General features: G+C 46.7%; 1 protein-coding gene across 1 annotated transcript in view; it reads left to right on the top strand.

Moving 5' to 3' along the window:
• CDH1 (cadherin 1) overlaps window positions 1-20,967 on the top strand; it is a 67,529-nt gene that overhangs the window by 24,068 nt on the left and 22,494 nt on the right. Inside the window, exon 3 of the mRNA XM_045533398.1 lies at window positions 20,051-20,271. Within this exon, the coding sequence (XP_045389354.1) occupies window positions 20,051-20,271 (221 nt within the window). The remainder of the gene's footprint in view (window positions 1-20,050; window positions 20,272-20,967) is intronic.

The raw sequence follows: 20,967 nt of genomic DNA, 5'->3' as shown, positions 1-20,967 counted from the left end.
GCAGTTGGGGTATGTGTATATGTGTGTGCACGCACACACACATACATGCATTCCTAAGCTGGATATAGTTTTCTGCATTCGCCTAGTGTTTCTTGCAGTCAAAATCGCACACATGAGCAATCTTGCCATTTGAGTTATCCTCAGATTGTTCCCTAATATATCATTTACATTAGGACAAATTTGCATTTTCAAAACAAGCATTATAGAAGGACTGTATTATTTCCGCTTTGCAGTGAGGTAAACTGAGGCTCAGAGAGGCAAAGTGACTGGCCCAGGGTCACACAGCTGGGAGGTGGCAGAGCTGGGATTTAAACTCAGGTTAGCCCAAGTGCTTCTTAACCCTTGTGCCATGGGGCTCTTCCTGTTCTTATTCATGGGAAGCAACTTATATGGACAGAGCTGGCCAAGAGGAGAGGTCAATGGTGTATGGTCAGTAGTTAGGAATATTCAAGAGGACCTGGGGGCCTGGGCATTAGCTGGAGGGTGGGCATGGGTGGGGGAGGCTCCCTGCCTCCCTCCCCCCACCAGGAGGCACAGGGTAGAGGCTGCTCACCTACTGATGGGACTTTTTCAATATTTCAACCACTGGTGTAGCTGTGTCAGTCCATACTAGCTGAATATTAGTCCTGATTATATCCTCAGTAAATATATTGCCAGTTAGGTGGGTTAGATCTTATTATAGAATCTCCCTCCACCCTTAAAACTTTTAATTATGAGAAAATTAAATGCAAAAAAGTACAATGAACACCCTCATTTTATTTAATTTATTTATTTATATATATTTTTTATTTCATCATATTACGGGGGTACAAATGTTTAGGTTATGTATATTTCCCTTGCCCTCCCCCCCCCCCCCCAGTTAGAGGTTCAAGCATGCCCATCCCCCAGACGGTATGTACCGCACCCATTAGGGTGTGTATATACCCGTCCCCTCCTCCCCACTCCCAACACCCTCATTTATAATTAACGTTGTCATATTTGCTTATCTGTGCACATCCACACACATGTACTTTATGAGCCATTTGCAAATATTAATATGTTGCAGATAACATGTATCACCCCTAAATACTTCAGCCTGCATCTCCTAAGAATAAGGACACTCCTTCTGAACCATGATAACCATCATCATAACTAAGAAAATTTGTAATATCATCTAACATTTACTCTGTATTCAAAAGTGCCCAACTATTCCAAGAATGTCTTTTATTTATTATAGACTCTCAAGTGTGAGCCATTTCAGACATGGCCTCTCGTCCTGTGTGCGCAGTCGGGAATGTGAGAAGAGAAAATGGTGGTCTTGCCTTCCCTTAACCTGCACCCTCCTTTTGTTCTCCCGCTTTGGGGATAGGACTTGAAACATCTGTTGGATTCTAGAAGGAGATAGAAGTTTCTGTTTTTGTGTTTATAAGCACATGGGTTTCACGTAAACTCTATGCATGCACACACCAGCCACATATGGAATTCAAGTTTGTAATTTAAAAAGACTTATTATATTTCCCTTCCCTGTAATAAAGCATAGCTGGCATTTCTACATCTGAAGCCTCTAAGGTAAACAAAACTGTTGGTGTCAGCATACTGCTTTCAAAAGAAACAAAAGGGGGCCAAGGGAGGTGGCTCATGCCTGTAATCCCAGCACTTGGGGAGGGTAAGGCTAGAGGCGGGAGGACCACTTGAGGCCAGGAGTTTAAGACCAGCCTGGGCAACAGAGTGAGACCCTGTCTCTAAAAAAATAAAAAAATTAAAAATTAGCCGGATGTGGTGGCATGTGCCTGTAGTCCCAGCTACTCTGGAGCTGAGGCAGAAAAACGTAAGCTCATTTTGAGTTATGCATGGTTTTCAGCAAAACAGCCCATGCATAAAATCTGACAGGCTTGTTTGTTAGGTTTGTGTGAGCCCCTTTACATCATATATTATATTTTTTCACTTAATCCTCACGACAGTCCTGTGATTTGGAGGTTGCCGTTAGACCCACCTTCTAGACAGAAAGCTAAGGCTTAGGGAGGGTAAATGATTTACCTTCAAGTAGGTCTGAGTGGTGGGAGCTGAAAGCCCAATTCAGCGTCTGACTTCAGAGTTGCCCCCTCGTAACCACAACACAGACCTGCCTCCCGAATTTGTTGTCCGGTCACAAATGTGACGGTGTTGCGTACGAGCCTTACATCGCCATCTGGTTCAGAAAGAGAAAACCAGAGTTACCCTGGGTGCATTTAGGGTGGCGTTCAGGTGCATTGGCGTTGTGCTTCCTGTGTTCCTTCCAGGCTTTCTCAACAAACTTCATACTCAGAAAACCCTCCATGAAAGCACAGTGCTCAAGACCATCATTCCAGTAACTTATGAGTTATGTGACCGTGAGCAAGTTTCTTGACCCCTGTGTGCCTCAGTTTTCTCATCTGTCAAATGGAGACAATGATAGTACTATCAAGGGGAGCGTGCATGTAGGGTGCTATAGCACGTGGTAGCTGTTGCGATGATGATGATGATGATGATGGTTATTGACACCACCAAAGGCTTTAGACAAGGTTGCCTTCAAAGCAGTGTTTGTTGGAGGGAGGGGAGGTGCTGTAGGAAAGGTGACATGTTTCCTTAAAAGATAATTAGCAAAACTATAATAAGATAACATTGGACACTTCCTAGGAATGGGTATCATTTGAAAACAGAACTGAACAGAGCAAGTGTTGGCAAGGACGTGGAGAAATTGGAGCACTCGCTCGCTCACGCGCTGCCGGTAGGAATGTAACATTGTATAGCTGCTGTGGAAGACAGTCCGGCAGGTCCTCAAAAAGTTAAACATAGAATTACCATGTGATCCGACAATTCCACAGCTAGGTATATATCCAAGATAATTGTGCGAGAATGTTCAAAGCAGCATCACTCATAATAGGAAAAAAGTTGGCACAACCCAAATGTTCATCAGCTGATAAACAGATTTAAACAAAAAGTGGTATATTCATACAATTGCATATTATTTGACCGTAAAAAGGAATGAAGCACTGATACCCGCTACAGCATGGATGAACTTGAAAACGTTGCACCAAATGAAAGAAGCCAGACACAAAAGGCCACGTGTTATATGATTTCATTTACATGCAATATTCAGAATAGGAAAATGCACAGAGAAAAGGTAGATTGGTGGTTGCCAGGGGCTGGGGGAGGAGAATTGGGACTGGCTGCTGAGGGGTACAGGGTTTCTCCTTGGGGTGATGGAAGTGTTCTGGAATTAGAAAGTGGTGATAGTTGCATGATATAGGCAATAAATATACTAAAAAGCACTGGAAGTGTACACTTTAAGTTGGTGAATTTTGTGCTATGTTAATGATACCTCAATTTTTAAAAAATGCCAAGGGGAAAACATGATCGTGAGTGAAACAGCTCCTGTTCAGGCTGGTCGAGCTCCTGTCCTGAGCTTTCAGTAAACAACCCAAACCCCGGTGATCCACAGCCCCGCCCTCCGTGCAGAGCCTTGGTTTGCAGCCTTCCCATAAACAGAACGGGTTCTGGGAAACCACAGCTACCTACCTGCTGAAGAACGTGGGCACCCGAGATAAGCGTGATGTATTGTGTAATCGGGCAGCAGGCGGGCTTTCCAGAAGAGCCTGAGCTAATGGCTTAAAAGGGTGTTTAATAAAAGAGAAAGCTGTAGCCTGACTGGTCTGAACTCCTGCCCAGTCAGCAGAAACGGCACACTAAGAAGGAAAAGGGAAAGTATTTCAAGCTGGTATCTGTGGCAGGTTTTTGCCCCCTGATTTAGTTAATGAGCAGTTTTCTCGTAGAATTGATTGAGGGGCAGAGAGAGGTTTTTCCCTTTCCTGCCTCCCCAGGCGTGTGCCCCCTTATGTGAGAAGGCAGGAAGTTCTCTGGGAATGAACACCCAAAGGTTTTGCTCTTATTTAAGCAAATTAGGGCCTTTGGGAGTGGCCAGGTGGCCTTTCAGGTTTTGCCAGGGCCTACAAGCTCTATCACCAGCTGAGGTGTTGAGTCAACTTATTTCCAGCTCTTAAAGCCAATTCCTGTGCTGTTGACATCCCCAAGGGCCTCGTCTAAATGGGCCTGCTCGGATGTCAGCCCTGCCTGCCCCGTCAGCACTTTAGCTTCCACCTGCAGTGGGGGACTCAACGCGATGCCCAGCGGCTTGTCTGGAGAACCAACTGTTCCCATCGCCTGCCACCCCCATTTGGTGACTTTGTGCAGGGAGTGAAGAGGCAGAGAGAATGGCAGGGGGATGCGCATCATAGGGAAGAGGTGAGAGTGGCAGGGTGAGGCGGAGGCCAAGGGTCAGGCAGGCCCGAGTTCAATTCCTAGCTCTGCCGTTTGCCAGCCGTGTGACCTTGGGCAAGTCACTCTACCTTTGTGGGTCTTGCCTTATTCACCTGTGAGATGCGGATCCTGCAGTACCTACTCCCCAGGCTGGTTGTGAAGGTTTACTGAGGTTGTGCACGGTGCTCCTTGGGTTACGGGTACCCGTGGGTAGGAGCCCTTAGGAGGAGGCGCAATCCTGGACGGCTCACAGAGACTCAGGAAGTTCTGGTGGGCGCTCCTGCTCACGGGCATCCTTGTCCCTCTTCTGCTGGGCAGAACCCACTTTAGAGAGAAAAATCAAGCATGGAAGAAGGATGAGGGGAGGAGTGCTGGAGGCAGTGGGGTGCCATTTCAAGTACAAGGATTGGGCTTGCATGAAGGTGACCTTGGAGCAAAGATTGGTAAGACCAAGACCTCCTGGAAGGGAGGGAGGGAACGCGCCACATGGTCCGCTGGGGAAGAGCATTGCAAGTGGAGGGAACAGTAGATACAAACGACTGGGGCAGGAGTGTATCCAGGGTGTTGGCTGGAGCAGAGAGTGACAAAGTCAGAAGTGGCTGGGGCCTGACTCTGGAAAGTTGGGCTTTTGTCCTGGGAGAAATGAGGAGTCTCCAGAGGGCTCTGCGTAGAGTAGAGGCTCGCCATGACCTGGCTGGTGTGTAGCAGGCTCACCGTGTGCAGAACCGGGAAGGCTGTGAGGAGGCGACCGCCATGTTCAGGAGTCCAGACATGAACTGGGTCTGTGGGGAAAGACGTGTCGGGTGCTTGGCTGTCTCCACATCTCTTCTCATCCCCCATTTTAACCACCCTGCCCCCAGTCCCCACCTGTGTTTTGTATTTTATTATTCAGCACTCGAAGCACGGCCACAGGAGACTTGGAGCGATTTATCTGCGGGTCAGAGGTTTGAGCAGGGAGGTGGGGGTATTGGAAATGACCACTCACTGCGGCCTCAGTTGACCCCCTTTCATTCTCTATTCTCCTTCCCAACACCCATCGCCCCGTTTAACCCCTAAGTGTGTCTCTGATCCAGAGACCCTCTTTCGGGATAAGGCCCCTTTGAGAAACTGTCAAAGGCCGTGGAGGCTCCCACGGGTGCCCACATCTTTGCCTAAAGTTCCGGGGGCCCACGCCTTCCTCGATGCCCATTTACTGACCCAAACCTTGGCTCAAGCCCGAGGTGCTGGCTGCTAAGGCCTCAAGGCCGGGGTCAGGCAAAGCAGAACAGCAACCCGGGAAACTTCCTTTCATGGCGGCAGAGATGTTTCCAGGTGGCCTGAGAAGGGAGCGGTTGGTGTGAGCAGACGCCAAAGCTTTGATCGGGAAGGGTGGGGAAGGATTGACTTTCCCAAGTTCAGAGATGCCTTCTGGCTCCACAGGCTCCCCCCACAGGCGAGGGGCCACCACACCCTGAGGCAGGAGTGGCAAATCCTGAGGGTGTGGACTGAGGCCAGAGGGAGGCACCGATAGGATCTTAGTCTACCCAGAAGGCCCTGGGGTCGTTGCCCTGCCCCAGGCCCACACGCCCACCGGGGGCCCTGCCTGGCCTCCGAGGCAGCTATAATACAGTAACAGCAGCAGTAGCACTTAGAGGGCTCACCACGTATGAACTGTCCTCAAATTTCCCCATGACCCTATGATGTGTAGAGACCATTCTCTCTATTTTAGAAAGAGGAAACTGAGACTCAAGGGTTACTTAATTTACCTGAAGTTGCATAGCTAGACACAGGCACAATTCAGATTCCAGTGTAGATCTGTTGAGACTCCAAGCTTGCACACTGGCTGTTGGTGCTCTATGAGGCAGCACCTGGTGAAGCCATCTGTGCCCATACGTTGAGAGAGGGGCGTTTGCGAGGCTGGCAGCCTCCGTCTGTTTGGGGTCAGCTCTTAGCATAAGAAACATCTTTCTCTTCTCAGGTTGTCTACTGTTTCCACTCTCTGCTGGCCTGTATATTACCCTGTGGTGCCACTGTGACTGATCCTTCTCGAAGGAGTCAGCCTTGGAAATCTTATATATATTTTTTCAGACAGTCTTGCTCTGTCATCCAGGCTAAAGTTCAGTGACATGACCATAGCTCACAGCAACCTCAAACTCCTAGGCTCAAGCGATCCTCCTGCCTCAGCCTCCAGTATAGCTGGGACAATAGGCGCACACCACCATGCCTGGCTAATTTGCCTATTTTTTATAGAGAGAAGGTCTCGCTATGTTGCTCAGGCTGGTCTCAAACTCCTAGCTTCAAGTGATCCTCCTGCCTCCACTTCCCAAAGTACTGGGATTACAGGCGTGAGCCACTGTGCCCAGCCCCCTGGAAATCTTGACAAGGAGCCGGTTTCCTCTCGCATTCTGACCTTCACTCCACCCAGGGCCACTTACCATCCTTGCCCCTTTGCCCCTGGACCAGTTCCATGGGTCAGCGTCCTTCTTAAAGCATGACTCTTGGAAGGAAAAACAGCATCCACCACTTAGATCATTAGATTGCAACCCTGAGAATGTACTTACCAAACCACAAATAGAATCAGACAGAACAGGACCCTGTCGTCTCCCACATCCTGAGTATCTCATTTCTGATAATGCAACTGAAGTCTGCGTTAGTTAGGGGTTTTGGAAGCCACATCACACGGGTCACAGTCAACCAAACATCCATCCCTGCTTCAGTTCAGCCCTCTCATTAAAGAAAAGAAAAATGTTTGTTTATGTCAAGATAGGAAAACAAACACAAACCAATTTAAATGGTACAAAAGAGTATAAAAGTAAGTGTCCCTCCTACCAGCGGTTCATCTCCTAAGACAAGCAGTGTCACCGGCTTCTTGTATCCCTCTGAAGATATTCTAAGCCTGTTCTCTATCCCATTTTGCTTTTTCGAAGACAAGATTCTTATTTGACAGCTACCTCATCCGTTTTAATGTCTGCATTATTTTCTATTGAGTGGATGCCCATCATTTATTTAACTGGTCCTCTGTCGGTGCTGTGGCGATCTTTTGCCACTGCAAACAAGCCTGTCATTACTCTCCTTGTATATCTGCACATGTGAGTCCGTCTGTGGGATGGAGTCCTAAAAATGGGCTTTGCCGGAAGAAAGGATTTAAGCATGTAAAATCTGTAAACGTGGTCAGAGTGTGCTCCAAAAAAGTCATACTGGTTCCCACTTGCCGCGATGTCCAAGAAGGCCTTTGAGCTGCACATTTTTGCTGGTACAGTTCAGCCTCTGTGCATTACAGAGACAACAAGCCCAGAAAGAATGCAAGGGGCTTGCCTGATGCACTCCAGAGAGAATCCGGTCACCTGACTTGGCATCCGCGTTCTTCTTCTAGACCAGTTGACCAGCGCCTCTGCCTGTGGCACCTTTTTCCTCCAGTCACGTGTGGGTCATTTTCTTTCCTGGCACCCACAGGGACCCCTCCCCCTGGTCTCTTGCATCCTGTGTTGCAGAGATTCTCAGAGGGGTCGCAGTCCCCTGGCAGTGGGCTCAAGGTGCCTTCTGATCAGCCTGCTACTTAACTCCCCAAGTCCTCTGAGCATTTGCAAAAATATTAATTTTTCTCCTGTAAAGTAAATAGTAAGTAGCTTACACATGGTCTCCTACAATTTTTTTTTTTTAACAGTGTAAGCATTTTATTTTCTTTGTATAACACCATGTCCAGAGGCAGAAGCCCAGGATTGGTCCAGTAGTCCCACAATGTCATCAGGGTACCTGGGCCCCTTCACCCTCTTGCGGCGTCATTTCAGCCGGTGACTTTCACCCGCGTGCGTGTTGTACCGTGGTTGCAAGAACAAATTATTTTTAACTTTATGAATGGATAATGTGTTCACGTGGCTGGGGAAAAAATCAAACAATCTAACAAGTATACATTGAAAAAGTTCTACTCCCACCTCCCCCAACTTTGATCCAATGACACGACTCCCCCCCATACCTGTAATCTCACTTTTAAAGTTCTCTATGCAAATATAAGGAAATAGGAACATTTATTCCTATCCACCCTCTTTTTAGTTACACAAACCATAGTGCTGTTTTGTACTTGCTTTTATCACCTAACAACATGTCTTGAAGTTCATTCCACAGCGATGAGTCAAGAGCTTTCTCATTTGTTTTACAGCCACATAGTATTTCATTGTAAGGAAGTTCTATAATTTATTTAACTAATCCTCTATTGATGGATATTTGGGTCGTCTCTCATGCTTTGTTACTGCAAACAATGCCTTAGTGAATAACCTTTTACATACGTCATTTTGCATGTGTGCAGGTTTTCCAATTTCACATTGGAAAATGGGAATAGGCCAGGTAAAGGTGCCATGGAGTCTTTTTGCAAGAGCCGCAACCAGGAAAGTAAAGAGCTTGAAAGCCCTGAGACAGGTGCCACTGCACCTTGCAAGTGACCTGTGGCTGTACGCCAGTACATACCAAACTCTGCATCTGGTACTCGTGGGTTGGTCTTCATGTTATTTTCTTTTCTTAGTTTCATCATTTTTTCCCACTTGGAATTCTTGGCTTGAGCACTTCCGTCTGCAATACTTGTGCCTCCTTTTTGGTACTCAGAGGGATGCCACGTGGGTTGTGGGGTTTGTTTTATTATTTGCCTGAACAGAGGCACACATATGGGCTGAGCAGTCACCTTGACAGGCGGTCAGAGTAGATTTAGCAAATGCTCTTGGAAGCAGCTGCCTTTCACATCAATGCTTACTTGTTCTCGATAATGAGAAATGATGCTAGCATCCATTAAAAAGGCAAAGGCCTCCTCTTGTAAGCTCTATTAGACAAGTGAGCACTTGTTGTGGAGTCATCTGCAAATGCATGTGACCTGGAGACTCTGTGGGAACTGCCTAATGCTGCAGCTTTGGCTCCCGGCTGCTCTTTCGGATTGTTTTAGGAGTTTTGTTCCAAATGTCAGAGGCAGAGGGTCCCAGCTTTTTCAGCACAACCCACATTTGGATGTGGTGCAAGCCGCATATTCATTCCTTGTAGAAGAGGTTTCCAGATCTTGTTCTTGAGTTATTGAATGATTCAAAGATTCCAAATTCCCCAACAGCTTTCCTGTGTCAGCTATCGCTTGGGAAATGCGGCCCTAAATTGGTGCTTATTTCTATCTGGGTTGTGTTTTTTATAGAGAATAAGTCTGGGCTGAGTGCAGTGGCTCACGCCTATAATCCTTGAGCTCGGGAGTTCAAGACCAGCCTGAGCAAAGAGCGAGACCCTGTCTCTACTGAAAATTAAAAAAAAATTAGCCAGGTGTGGTGGCACAGGCCTGTGGTCTCAGCTACTTGGGAGGCTGAGGCAGGAGGATCACTGGAGCCCAGGAATTTGAGGTTGCTGTCAGCCATGATGACACCACAGCACTCTAGCCCAGGCAACAGGGTGTGAGACTGTGTCTCAGAACAAAAAAAAAGAAAGAAAGAAAGAATGAAAGAAAGAAAGAAAAAGTCTGAGGTTACTTTTGCCCCTTCCCATGTTGCTGTTAACCACTCTTGGAATTTCTCTTCCTCCTCAAGGTCAAGAAAGGAAGCTTTGGCACTGGCTGGTTCTGGGTGTGAATGTTGCTTCAGTGTCCCTGTGACCTTGGGCCTTTGCAGACCTCAGTTGCTCATCACATGAAAGGGATTGAAAAACCTCACCTGCTTCACTGCAGCATAGGAGTCAATGTGACGTGCTTAGCACAGTGCCCACACATAATGACTGTCATATTGAATATTGACTCTTAGACTATTGTTAATTAAGAATTATTTATGACTTCTCTTTTCTGTCTCCACTTTTTGAAGTTCCCCTGGGCCCCACAGTTGAGCCCAGCCCAGCCCCAGACAATCATTGATCTGCTTTCTATCTCTCATTTTCTAGAATTTTCTTATAAATGGCTCTGTAATCTTTTGTGGATGGCTTATCAGTGTTTTGTTCCTTTTTCTTGCTGAGTCGCTATACCATATTTTATTCATCCTAATAACTTTATAGGTTGACTATATATAACTTTATGGCATTTTTAAAAAAATGGATAAATGTGAAAAATTAAGAAAGCTGGGCAGGTAGGTCTTTAAAAATATAATAATGTCCAGACCCTCATTTTAGAGAAACTGGATATCCAGGGATGCAGGACAGGAAGTAAGTGAGTTAGGAAAGGGTCTAGGATCTGAAGCTGTAAAGGACATAGAACTGGTGTTAGCAGTGGTTTCTCTATGTAGATGGGATCATGAGTATTTTGTGCTTTTGGTTTTCTTTTTTTTTTTTTTTAATTTGGTAACAGCTTTATTGAGGTATAATTCACATATCATACATCACATCCTTTTAAAGTGTAGAATTTAATGGCTTTCAGTATATTCACCGAGTTTTGCAACATCACCATTAATCAATTTTATAACATTTTCATCACCCCCAAAATAAACCTCTCCCCACTAGCCGCTACTGCCCCAGCCCTGAACATCTGGATCCGGTTAATCCGAGGCAGGGCCCTGGCCTGGGTATTTGTAAAAAGCGGCCCAGGGGAGTCTCTGCGCAGCTCGAGTTAGACCCTGGGCGGAAACGATGCTAGGCAGTGTTTTGGTGAATGCTTTATTCCACAAGCGGGAATCTAAGCGTCAGCGCCACATTAGGGCCCTGGACCCCGTCCCCCACCTCTCGGCCTGTCTGCTGCCCCTTTCTGCGAGGTGTCAGCAGGAGGCCGGGGGAGGAGGGATTTCGATGCTTTGGAATTCAGTACATGGGGCCTCCCTGGCCTCGGGAGCCCAACAGAAAGGAAAAGTGGGCAGACATGAGGTGAGCCTTTTCTTTCTAATCAATAAGCAAACAGTTCCCGGAGTTGCCCAACCTGGCCACAGGAATGTTTCCTGGGTTGCAGCCCATGAGAATGATCGTTTATGGCCTGTGCACGGAGGCAGGCAGGGACAGGTATATTTAGCACGCAGCCAGAGCTGGGGCGGCAAAGCCCTCCTGGTGTGGTGTGGAAGCCAGAGGGGCCTCCCTGCGCTCCTTGTTCTGGGTGAGGAAACCAAACGAGTTTCCCTCCCTATGACAGGCAGGGAAGAAGGGTCCCTCTCCCTCTACCGCTGCAGGAGGCCAGCTATTGCTGCCAGCCACTTGCTATTGTGGAGTTAAATTGCCCCTCATCCCCTTAAAACGAATTGAGAGGAGATGCCTTGCCAGTTAATGCACCCCTCTGGAAAACTGGAACCAAGCACTTGGTCTTGAATTGAGCAGCGAAGTAGCCCAGCTTCTCCTCCCGAGCCCGCTGGGGCCCCGGCCAGGCAGGAATATCGCAATTGAACTGGGTATGGTTTTTGTTGATGGGCACTGGCTGTTCTTGTACGGTCTGGGAGAGGTCTGGAAAGAAAAATGATTTAAAACTGAGTTCTTTTCTGGCCTCGTTGTCAAGAAGGGCATGGGAAATGGGAAGGCCCTCTGGCCCTTATAGACTGAAGGAGCAGGAGCTATCCCCTGCTCACAGGCCTGTGTGGGGCCCTGGTGCGAAAGTTACTTTAATTCCACTAGAACACCCAGTAGTGATTCCAGCAAGCACACAGCAGGTGTGCAGTCCTCGAGTAGACCTAGGAATTCTGCCCACACTGCCGCATGGCTCTCCCCTCTCTCCCGTGTGCCGCTGGAAGTTGGGACAGTCTCTTCCAATGCCTTGGGAAGCTGTCCCTGAATGCCCTTTATTAAGTTGTCCTTTCTCTTACATAAAGCCCTTGGGACTCCCTTACCTGCTTCTATTTCTCTATTACACTCTTCATTCCTGACACTTACTAATTTACTTGTTAATTGTCTCTTCTCCACTGGAATGTAAGCCCCAGGGGCCAGGGACTTTTTTGTTCATTGCTATATTTCTCAGGCCTTAGAAGGATGCCGGGCCAAGAGTAAGGGCTCAGGAGAGGTTTGTTGAAAAAAGAATTGTTGAGGCAATCCCCGGAAGGAGGTAGGGATGCCTCGCTTTGCAGAGTAGGGAAACCGGTGCTCAAGGGAGGTGAAAATAACTTAGGTAGCACCTAAGAAGCAGAGCTGGGATCTGAACCCACCTTAGTTTGACCCCACTCACACAAATGTGAAACTTAGGTAGCACCTAAGAAGCAGAGCTGGGATCTGAACCCACCTTAGTTTGACCCCACTCACACAAATGTGAAACCGTAAACATGTTTGCACTGGCTTTTAACCAGCTCCAGAAGTGCCATTTACGACCTTTGCCCCTGGCTGGTTCTGGTCAACATCCACGGTGTTTACCTTCAGAGAAGGAAACGCCATTAGCCCAAGCAGAACCACGATCCATCGGGAAGGCAAAGAGACACACACTGCCGGAATGACCTGGTGTAGGAGTAACCTTAAAACAGGAGGGGAAAAGTCAAGGGTGATGGATTGATTACCCCTTTTGGCCTTATTTACTCCCCTTTGGGAAGTAACAGGTTAATGGGCCTGGGCTAATTTTTCTTTAATCTTCGACCTCACTGTTTTCTCTCCCTGCACCCTTCCCCCGCCACTGTACCCCAGTTCCCCATTTGCTTTGATGGAAGCAGAAGCCAAGGAGACTTTGCTCCTGCTTCCTGGATAGGAAACGCTCATTGTTGACATCTGTTTTCAGGGTGTAAGTTAGTGAAGACAGAGACCATGTATGATTTGTTCTGGGCAAGAAAGTTTGGGGGAGGTTGGGAGAAAAAACCTCATAAGCTCCATGCAAGTAAAGTTCCCGTCCCCGGGATCCCACAGGAGCTGCCTGGCAACAAGTGGTGCAGGTGGCTCAGCCGCTGCCCCGGGCACACATCACACGGGCATTGCGGACGTTGTGGGTGCACGCTGGGAGTCGCGCTTGTGCAATGTGATAGTCCAAGCTGCTTATCTTCCCTGGAAAAACGCTTGGGGTTGAAACTGGCTGTTTAGAGGAACTCTGACTGATTTCAGCTTATGCAAAGTGATGACATAAAGCAGAACATTCTTTTTTTTTTTTTTTTTTTCATTTTTTTGAGACAGAGTCTCGCTCTTTTGCCCGGGCTAGAGTCCCATGGCGTCAAGCTCATAGCAACCTCAAACTCCTGGGCTCAAGCAATCCTCCTGCCTCGGCCTCCCGAGTAGCTGGGACTACAGGCATGTGCCACCATACCCGGCTAAATTTTTTCCTATATATATACTTTTAGCGGTCCAGATCATTTCTTTCTATTTTTAGTAGAGACGGGGTGTCGCTCTTGCTCAGGCTGGTCTCGAACTCCTGACCTCAAGCTATCCTCCCGCCTCGGCCTCCCAGAGTGCTAGGATTACAGGCGTGAGCCACCAGGCCTGGCCCCTCGCATTTTTTTAAATGTAAAATTACATTTTCCGTTGAGCATGCATGCTCAATAAACGTGTAATGCTCACTGATTTCATGAATATCCATCAAAAGAACATGTGGGCTGGGTGTGGTGGCTCATGCCTGTCATCCCAGCACTTTGGGAGGCTGAGGCGGGAGGATCGCTTGAGGCCAGGAGTTCAAGACCAGACTTGGGCAACATAGTGAGACCCCATCTCTACAAAAAATTTTTTTAATTAGCTGGGCCTAGTGTCACACACCTGTAGTCCCAGCTACTTGGGAGGCTAATGCAGAAGGATGACTTGAGCCCAGGAGTTTGAGGTTACAGTGAGCTATGATGGTACCACTGCATTCCAGCCAGGGAGACTGAGTGAGGAGACCTTGTCACTAAAAATATATATTACAAAGTGTTTAAAAAAAGAACACATGCAAGAGTTACCCAGTGTCATCTAAGAAAATGGTCAACCTAGAAGAAATTTTATACGCTGCTCCTAACCTGCAAAACCAAAACCCCCGGCTAGCTAAATGGGGCTGTCTGTTGCCCCAGGACGCCTCTCATCCATCAAGTTAAACTTCTTGTCTTTGATCCTCAGTATTTAAGTTGGAAACTGAAGCCTTTAGTTTGGGGGTACACAGTGGCAGCATGGCCACCAAAAGCCCCAGAAGCTTCTTTGTCCTCCAGTTTGTATGTGGGACTTTCTCTTCCTGAGGCTGAACGCTCCAGTTCAAATGGTCCTTGAAATAAAGCTAAATGCAGTGTGCTTCGTGTGAGCTGTGGGGAATGCATCTGATGAGAGGGAGACAGTCCATAATGTGCCCCTTTGTGTGTGCTGCGGGCAAAACGCTACTTTCAAGCAGTTGCTTCTAAGAGACTGGGTTATCCCACTGGTTACCGAATAACTCAACTATGGTTAGCTGCCTTTGATAGCAGGCCCTGTCCGTCAATCCCAACATCATCTAGAAATATGTGGACGCTTTTGAGACTGTCTGCCCACTCGCATTCCAGTTATGGGGCCGGTGGGAGGAGAAGAAATGGGATACTATTGGTGGGGCTGTCCCGTGGCCTGATGGCAATTCCAAGCAAGGAAAGTCGCTGAGCGCTCAAAGCCAGCCTGAGGACCAAAAAGCTTTCCATGAACTTCGGTTTCATTTGGCTTTGACCTTCAGTCCTCTTTTCCAGGGTCCTCTGTTGAAAGCTACTACTTTGGCCAAATAGGCTAGAATTACAACATGCAAGAGTCACATTGGGCTAAAAAGTCATTCTTAATAGTTTTTATCACATTTAAAAAACAATTCTAACAGGCAATATAATACAAAGATGTATAACATCCCTACGCCAACCCCACTTCTTTCAATCTTGCCCCACCTCCACCCCAATTACTGTTAACTCTCTGGTGTGTACAATTCTGTACTGTTCTAGACTGTCTTTTCGTTAGTGGTGGTGGTTTTTCCTTTTCTTTCCTTTTTTAATTTCAAAATATGAAGGGGGCACAAATGTTTTAGGTTACGTGGATCACTTTTGTAATGCTCGAGTCCTGAGCCTAAATAGCGTTCATAGTACCCGTTAGGTAGGTTTTTGCTCCCCCTGCCCCAGTTGCTTTACAGTGAGTTTTACTTCCCTCTGTGCACACATGTGCTCATCAGTTAGTTCCAGTTGAATAGTGAGTACATGTGGTGTTTGTTTTTCCATTTTTGAGAGACTTCTCTTAGGAGAATGGTCTCCAGTTCCATCCAGATTGTTACAAAAAGGTATTCATCTTTTTCTGTGGCTGAGTAGAACTCCATGGTGTACATATGCCACATTTTATTAATTCACTCACGAGTTGATGGGCACGTGGGTTTATTCCACATCTTTACAATTGTGAATTGTGCTGCAATAAACATTCAAGTGCAGGTGTCTTTTTTGGTAAAATGACTTCTTTTCCTTTGGGTAAATACCCAGTAGTGGGATTGCTGGATTGAATGGTAGATCTACTTTCAGTTCTTTGAGGAATCTCCATACTGTTTTTCATGGAGGTTGCACTAATTTGCAGTCCCACCAGTAGTGTATAAGTGTTCCGTTCCCTCTGCATCCACACCAGCATCTATTGTTTTTGGATTTTTTGATAAATGCCATTCTGACTGGGGTTTTTAATCTGCCATTCATTGTGGTTTTTAATTTGCATTTCCCTGATGATTAGTGTAGTGATGTTCAGCATTTTTTCATATCTTTATTGGCCATTTGTCTTTCTTTTGAGAAGCTTCTGTTATGTCTTTTGCCCACTCTTCTAGATGTTGGCCTAGGCAAAAAATTTATGAAAAAGACCTCAATGGCAATCCTGGCAACAGCAAAAATTAATAGACGGGATTTGATTAAACTAAAAAGCTTTCTGCACAGCTAAGGAAACAATCAACAGAGCGAATAGACAGCCTACAGAAAGGGAGAAAATATTCATGAGCTACACATCTGATAAAGGGCTAATAACTGGGACTATAGGTGCACACCACCAAGCCTGGCTAATTTTTAAATTTTTTGTAGAGACGGTTCTCACTAAGTTGTCCAGGCTGGTCTGGAGCTCCTGGCCTCAAGCAATCCTTCCACCTTGGCCTCCCAAAGTACTGGGATTTAAGGTGTGAGCCACCTTACTTGGCCTTTATCTTTAACTTTTTATCATAACAGTGTTCAGATATACCCCATCCCCATGTACTGATCCTCAAATTTCGACATTTTGTCTTTCGTGTTTCCTCCTACTTGCTGGCTTTAGAGTTTGCTGTGGCTCAGAGACAACTCAGCCCTTACTAGGTTTGAAGTGGGCTTCCCAGAGCCTTCCTGAGGCTGGAGAGCCCCTCAATCTTTCCTATAATTAACGATTCATCAGCCCAGAGGATCAGGTTGCACGGCAAAATGAGTCTTAATGAGCACCTGGAAATTCAGGTTGGGGCTCCCTGTCACTTCTCAAAGGGTGGGGCTTAGCCACCATTAACGATGCCCCAAAGCAGGTTAAGTGCCTCACATCAAGTTATTTTGCAAAACCATTTTCATTTTTTTAGGCCTCCACACCTGGCAAGTCCAATCATGCTTGTTTCAACTTTCACTGCTCAGATTCGGGCCGTTTAGGAAAAGGAATTCAGGGCATCTCTTGTTCTCTGCTTGCCCAACAAGCCCCCAAACACAGCCTGGCTGCCCCACTACTTCTGCTGGGGATGGGGGAGGGTTCTTTGAAAAGCATCTAGTTTTGCTAGTTTGAAGAGAAATTCCTAGTTTAGACTCCAAATGACCATCCTTTAAGGACTTGCTGTTTCTTCTGGCTCATCTGTTCATTTAGCAAGTACTTGTCTTCTAGCTTGTCTACCCAAGTGCACAGAAAGAACAGTTATCTCTTCTGCTTGCGTGGCTCTTCAGCTTACAGGATGTGATCATATTCACCGTCTTGGCTGATCTTCACAAAACCCCAGAGAGGTAGGCTTGACCCGTGCTGGAATCCTTCATATTCCAGTAGAGAAAACCGAGGACCAGACAGTAAAGCAATTTGCCTAAGGCCACTCAGCAAGAACACTGCAGAGTCTGGGTTTATAATGCAGTTGCAGGCTCTGCGACCAATCCGCCTCCCCTTCTTTGAGACAGGGTCTCACTCTGTCGCCTGGGCTAGAGTGCAGTGGTGTGGTCATAGCTCACTGCAACCTCCAGCTCCTGGGCTCAAGGGATTCTCCTACCTCAGCCTCTTGAGTAGCTGGGACTACAGGTGCCTGCCACCACACCCTACTGATTTTTCTATTTTTTGTAGAGACAGGGCCTCAGTTATTGCTCAGGCTGGTCTCAAACTCCTGGGCTCAACCCATCCTCCCACAATCCTCCCACCTTGGCCTCCCAGAGTGCTGGGATTACAGGTGTGAGCCACCGCGCCCAGCTCCAGCCTGTTTTTCTTGTCTCCGTCTTCCCACCATTTATTACAGCTGCCCTCTGTTCACCCCATCTTCCTCCCCTCCAGTTTGGGAAGTGAGTTGTGGACCCAGCCAAAAGGGTGATAGTAGGGGTAAGGGCAGGGTGGTGATTTTTTTTTTTTTTTCCTTTTAACAAATTTAGATGCAGGAAGGTCAGGCAAGGACCAAGCTCCCTTCCTGTGAACTAACTTTTCTTGGTTTGGTTGCTCAGTTTATTTCCCAGGTAGCAGACTCCCAGCTACTGCATGAGGTGGCCTCAGATTTCTGCCGCCCTTAGGATCTTAGTTTGGAGGCAGAATCCTCTAAAAATAGCCAAGGCCTTAACCAGAGTCTCTCCAGAGAGAGAGGGCGAGAGAGCCACTCATGAGACTAAGTAACTCTTGTTAAGGGCCCGTCCCAGCTCTGCTATTTATTAGTTATGGGATGTTAGGTAAATTTCTTAACCTCTCTGAGCCTCAGTTTTGCCTTGGAAATGGAGACAATTGATGGTTATAAATACCTACCCTCTCACCCCCAAACTCCGTCTTATTTTCTCTGGCAAGAGCAGGGCTGTTGGCTTTGGAAATGTTTGCAAGAGTGGCCCCTGGTGGAAATAATGAAAACTGCAGCCCAGGTATCACAGATGGCTTCGGGGCTTTCTGGCAGAAACCTGATCCTTATGAATGTTGAGGTGTCTAGCCTTGTAAAATGGGCATAACAGCTGGAATTTTTACGAAAGAGCACTTGGACGAAATAGAAATTCCACTGGAGAGATGAGGGGTAATTATTTGAAAGGGAGGAAAACAGGCCAAGTTGAGAATTTCCTAGAATGAACTGTCGTGTCAACTATTCTCTCTGTCTGGAAGTCTCTAGAGCCAGGTTCCTATAAGACTGACTCCTTCAGGTCCCAGCTCAGATTTTTCTACCTCAGAAAGGCCTGTCCTCACCATTTAATGTAAGTTACGGCTTCAAGAAACTCCCTTCTCCCCCTGTCACTCTTGTATCAGCCGTTTTCATAATATTTTAATTCTTTGTATCTAGCACTTACCATTACCTGAAAGTATTGGTTTCTGTATTTGTCTGTCTTTTCCTCAATAGAATAAGCTCAATGAGAGTGGGTGCTTTATCTGTCTTGTTTCTAATTTGCCCTTAGAGTTCAACACAGTGTTTGGCATGTGGTTTGATGGATACCTGTTGAATGAGTCCTTTGGAATTCTGAAGTATAGTGTAGACTCCTTTCACCACAGCTTCTCCAGCTTTGGGTATTACTACCTTTTAAAAGTTTTAATGCTTTAATATTAATAGCTATAAAGCTTTGAGTAGTTTTGTCTCTGAGCCATTGGTCATAATATTCCTCCACCTAAGTAGTCCTTCTCTGTCTTTAGCATTTGTCCTACCGCCCTGTATGGTCAGGTTGAAGACTTTGTCTTATGAATGAAACCTTCATCATCTCTCTAAACTGTCAGTGATCAATTTCTCTTCTATGCCTCAGGTTGCAAACAGGTATTACCTCTTTGTGCCTCGGATACTAAGCATGTAATCAGCACTCAGTAACTATTGACTGTTGTCATTGTCTTTTATGGAACACTTATGGGGGCTGAATCAATGATTAATCAAAGTTATGTTTGTTTTTTAAATTATTATTTATAAAGTTGAAAATAATGTTTCTTATGGGCCAGGCGCTGTTCTGTGTATCTTACAACAGCCCTCATAGGTAGTTACTATTGTTGTCCTTGTTCTACAGATGATTGAAGCACAAAGAGGTTACATGACCTGCCCCGGTCACAGAGCTAATAAGTGGCAGAGCTTGGACTTGAACTAGGCAGTTTGGTCCAGACTCTACTCTTAAGCATTGCGCCATGCTGGCTCTCTTATTATGTGCCACTGTTTAATTGTAAATGATTTATTTAAATGTAGACTATCCATAGCATCTCACTGTACATCGAACTCTAGCTTTCTAACTTTTGGACACAATAGGTATCTTGTCTCTCTGTCTCCTGGGCTAGAGTGTGGTGGCATCATGGTAGCTCACTGTACCCTCAAACCCCTGGGCTCAAGTGATCCTCCTGCCTCAGCCTCCCTAGTAGCTGGGACTACAGGCAAGCACCACCACGCCCAGCTACCTTTTCTATTTTTAGGAGAGTTGGAGGTCTCGCTTTTGCTCAGGCTGGTCTCGAACTCCTGAGCTCAAGGGATCCTCCTGCCTTGGCCCCCCAGGGTGCTAGGATTACGGGTGTGAGCCACTGCGCCCGGCTCTGTCTCTGTTACTTTAGTGGTCTGTTTTCATACTGGCAAGAGGCATGTGAAGGGGAGGCTCCTTTTTTTGTTACTGAAAAAGAGAAGTTCCTTTCTACACAAGATACTGTTTTCACTTGACAAGTAGATGAGAAAAAAATCAGACCACCATGAACAGTCACCCTGTAACTGTGAAGCATATACTGGTGATAACGACTCCTTTGATAGCTTTGTTGTTCTGTCACCAGATTATGGTTTGTTTTGCCTGTGCGGTGCTTTCGTGTCGGGCTTTTGGTGGGTTAATCAAGTTGGCCCTTTGGAGACGTCTTTAACCTGCCCAATTTCCTAATCACTGTGATTTCTGCCCCGCAGTGAGTTTTGAAGGATGCACGGGTCGGCCAAGGACAGTCTATTTTTCTGATGACTCCCGATTCAAAGTGAGCACAGATGGTGAGATCACAGTCAAACGGCCTCTACAACTTCATAACCCAGAGACCAGTTTTCACGTCCACGCCTGGGACTCCACCCACAGGAAGTTTTCCACCAAGATTACGCTGAAGGCAGTGGGGCACCACCACAACCACGACCGTCACGTACGTTGGAGTGTTTCTTGGCAGTTCACTGTTGTTTTAGTCCACTGTCTAATCCGGGTTCTCAGCCTTGGCACCATTGACGTTTTGGGCTGGATAATTTTTTGTTGTGTGGGGTTGTCCTGTGTACTGTAGGATGTTTCGTAGCATCCCTAGCCTTGATTGGCTAGACACCAGTAGCACCTCCACCAGTTGTGGCCACCAAAAATACCTCCATGTGCTGCCGGTAGCCCTTGGGTTGGGGGAAATCACCCCTCTTTGAGAAGTATTGATCTAACTGAGCTAATTCTTGCTGGGTCTTTGGGTTGTTGTTGAGCTGTGGGGATCGGGAAGTATAGAAGAATGGGCAAAGGCCTGGACCCTGTCTGGGATTGAACCTCAGCCCTGCCATTTGCCACCTGAGTGACCTTGGAGGAGATACTTAAGTTGTCTGTGCTTGAATGTCCTTTTTTTTTTTTTTTTTTTTTTTTTTTTGAGACAGAGTGTCACTTTGTTGCCCGGGCTAGAGTGAGTGCCGTGGCATCAGCCTAGCTCACAGCAACCTCAAACTCCTGGGCTTAAGCGATCCTACTGCCTCAGCCTCCCTAGTAGCTGGGACTACAGGCATGAGCCACCATGCCCGGCTAATTTTTTTGTATATATATTTTTTAGTTGGCCAGATAATTTCTTTCTATTTTTAGTAGAGACGGGGTCTCACTC

Source organism: Lemur catta, chromosome 20, assembly GCF_020740605.2.
Source record: "Lemur catta isolate mLemCat1 chromosome 20, mLemCat1.pri, whole genome shotgun sequence".
Lineage (NCBI taxonomy): Eukaryota > Metazoa > Chordata > Mammalia > Primates > Lemuridae > Lemur > Lemur catta.
Note: the sequence above shows the minus strand (reverse complement) of the source record. Positions and strands in the feature narration are given on the sequence as shown.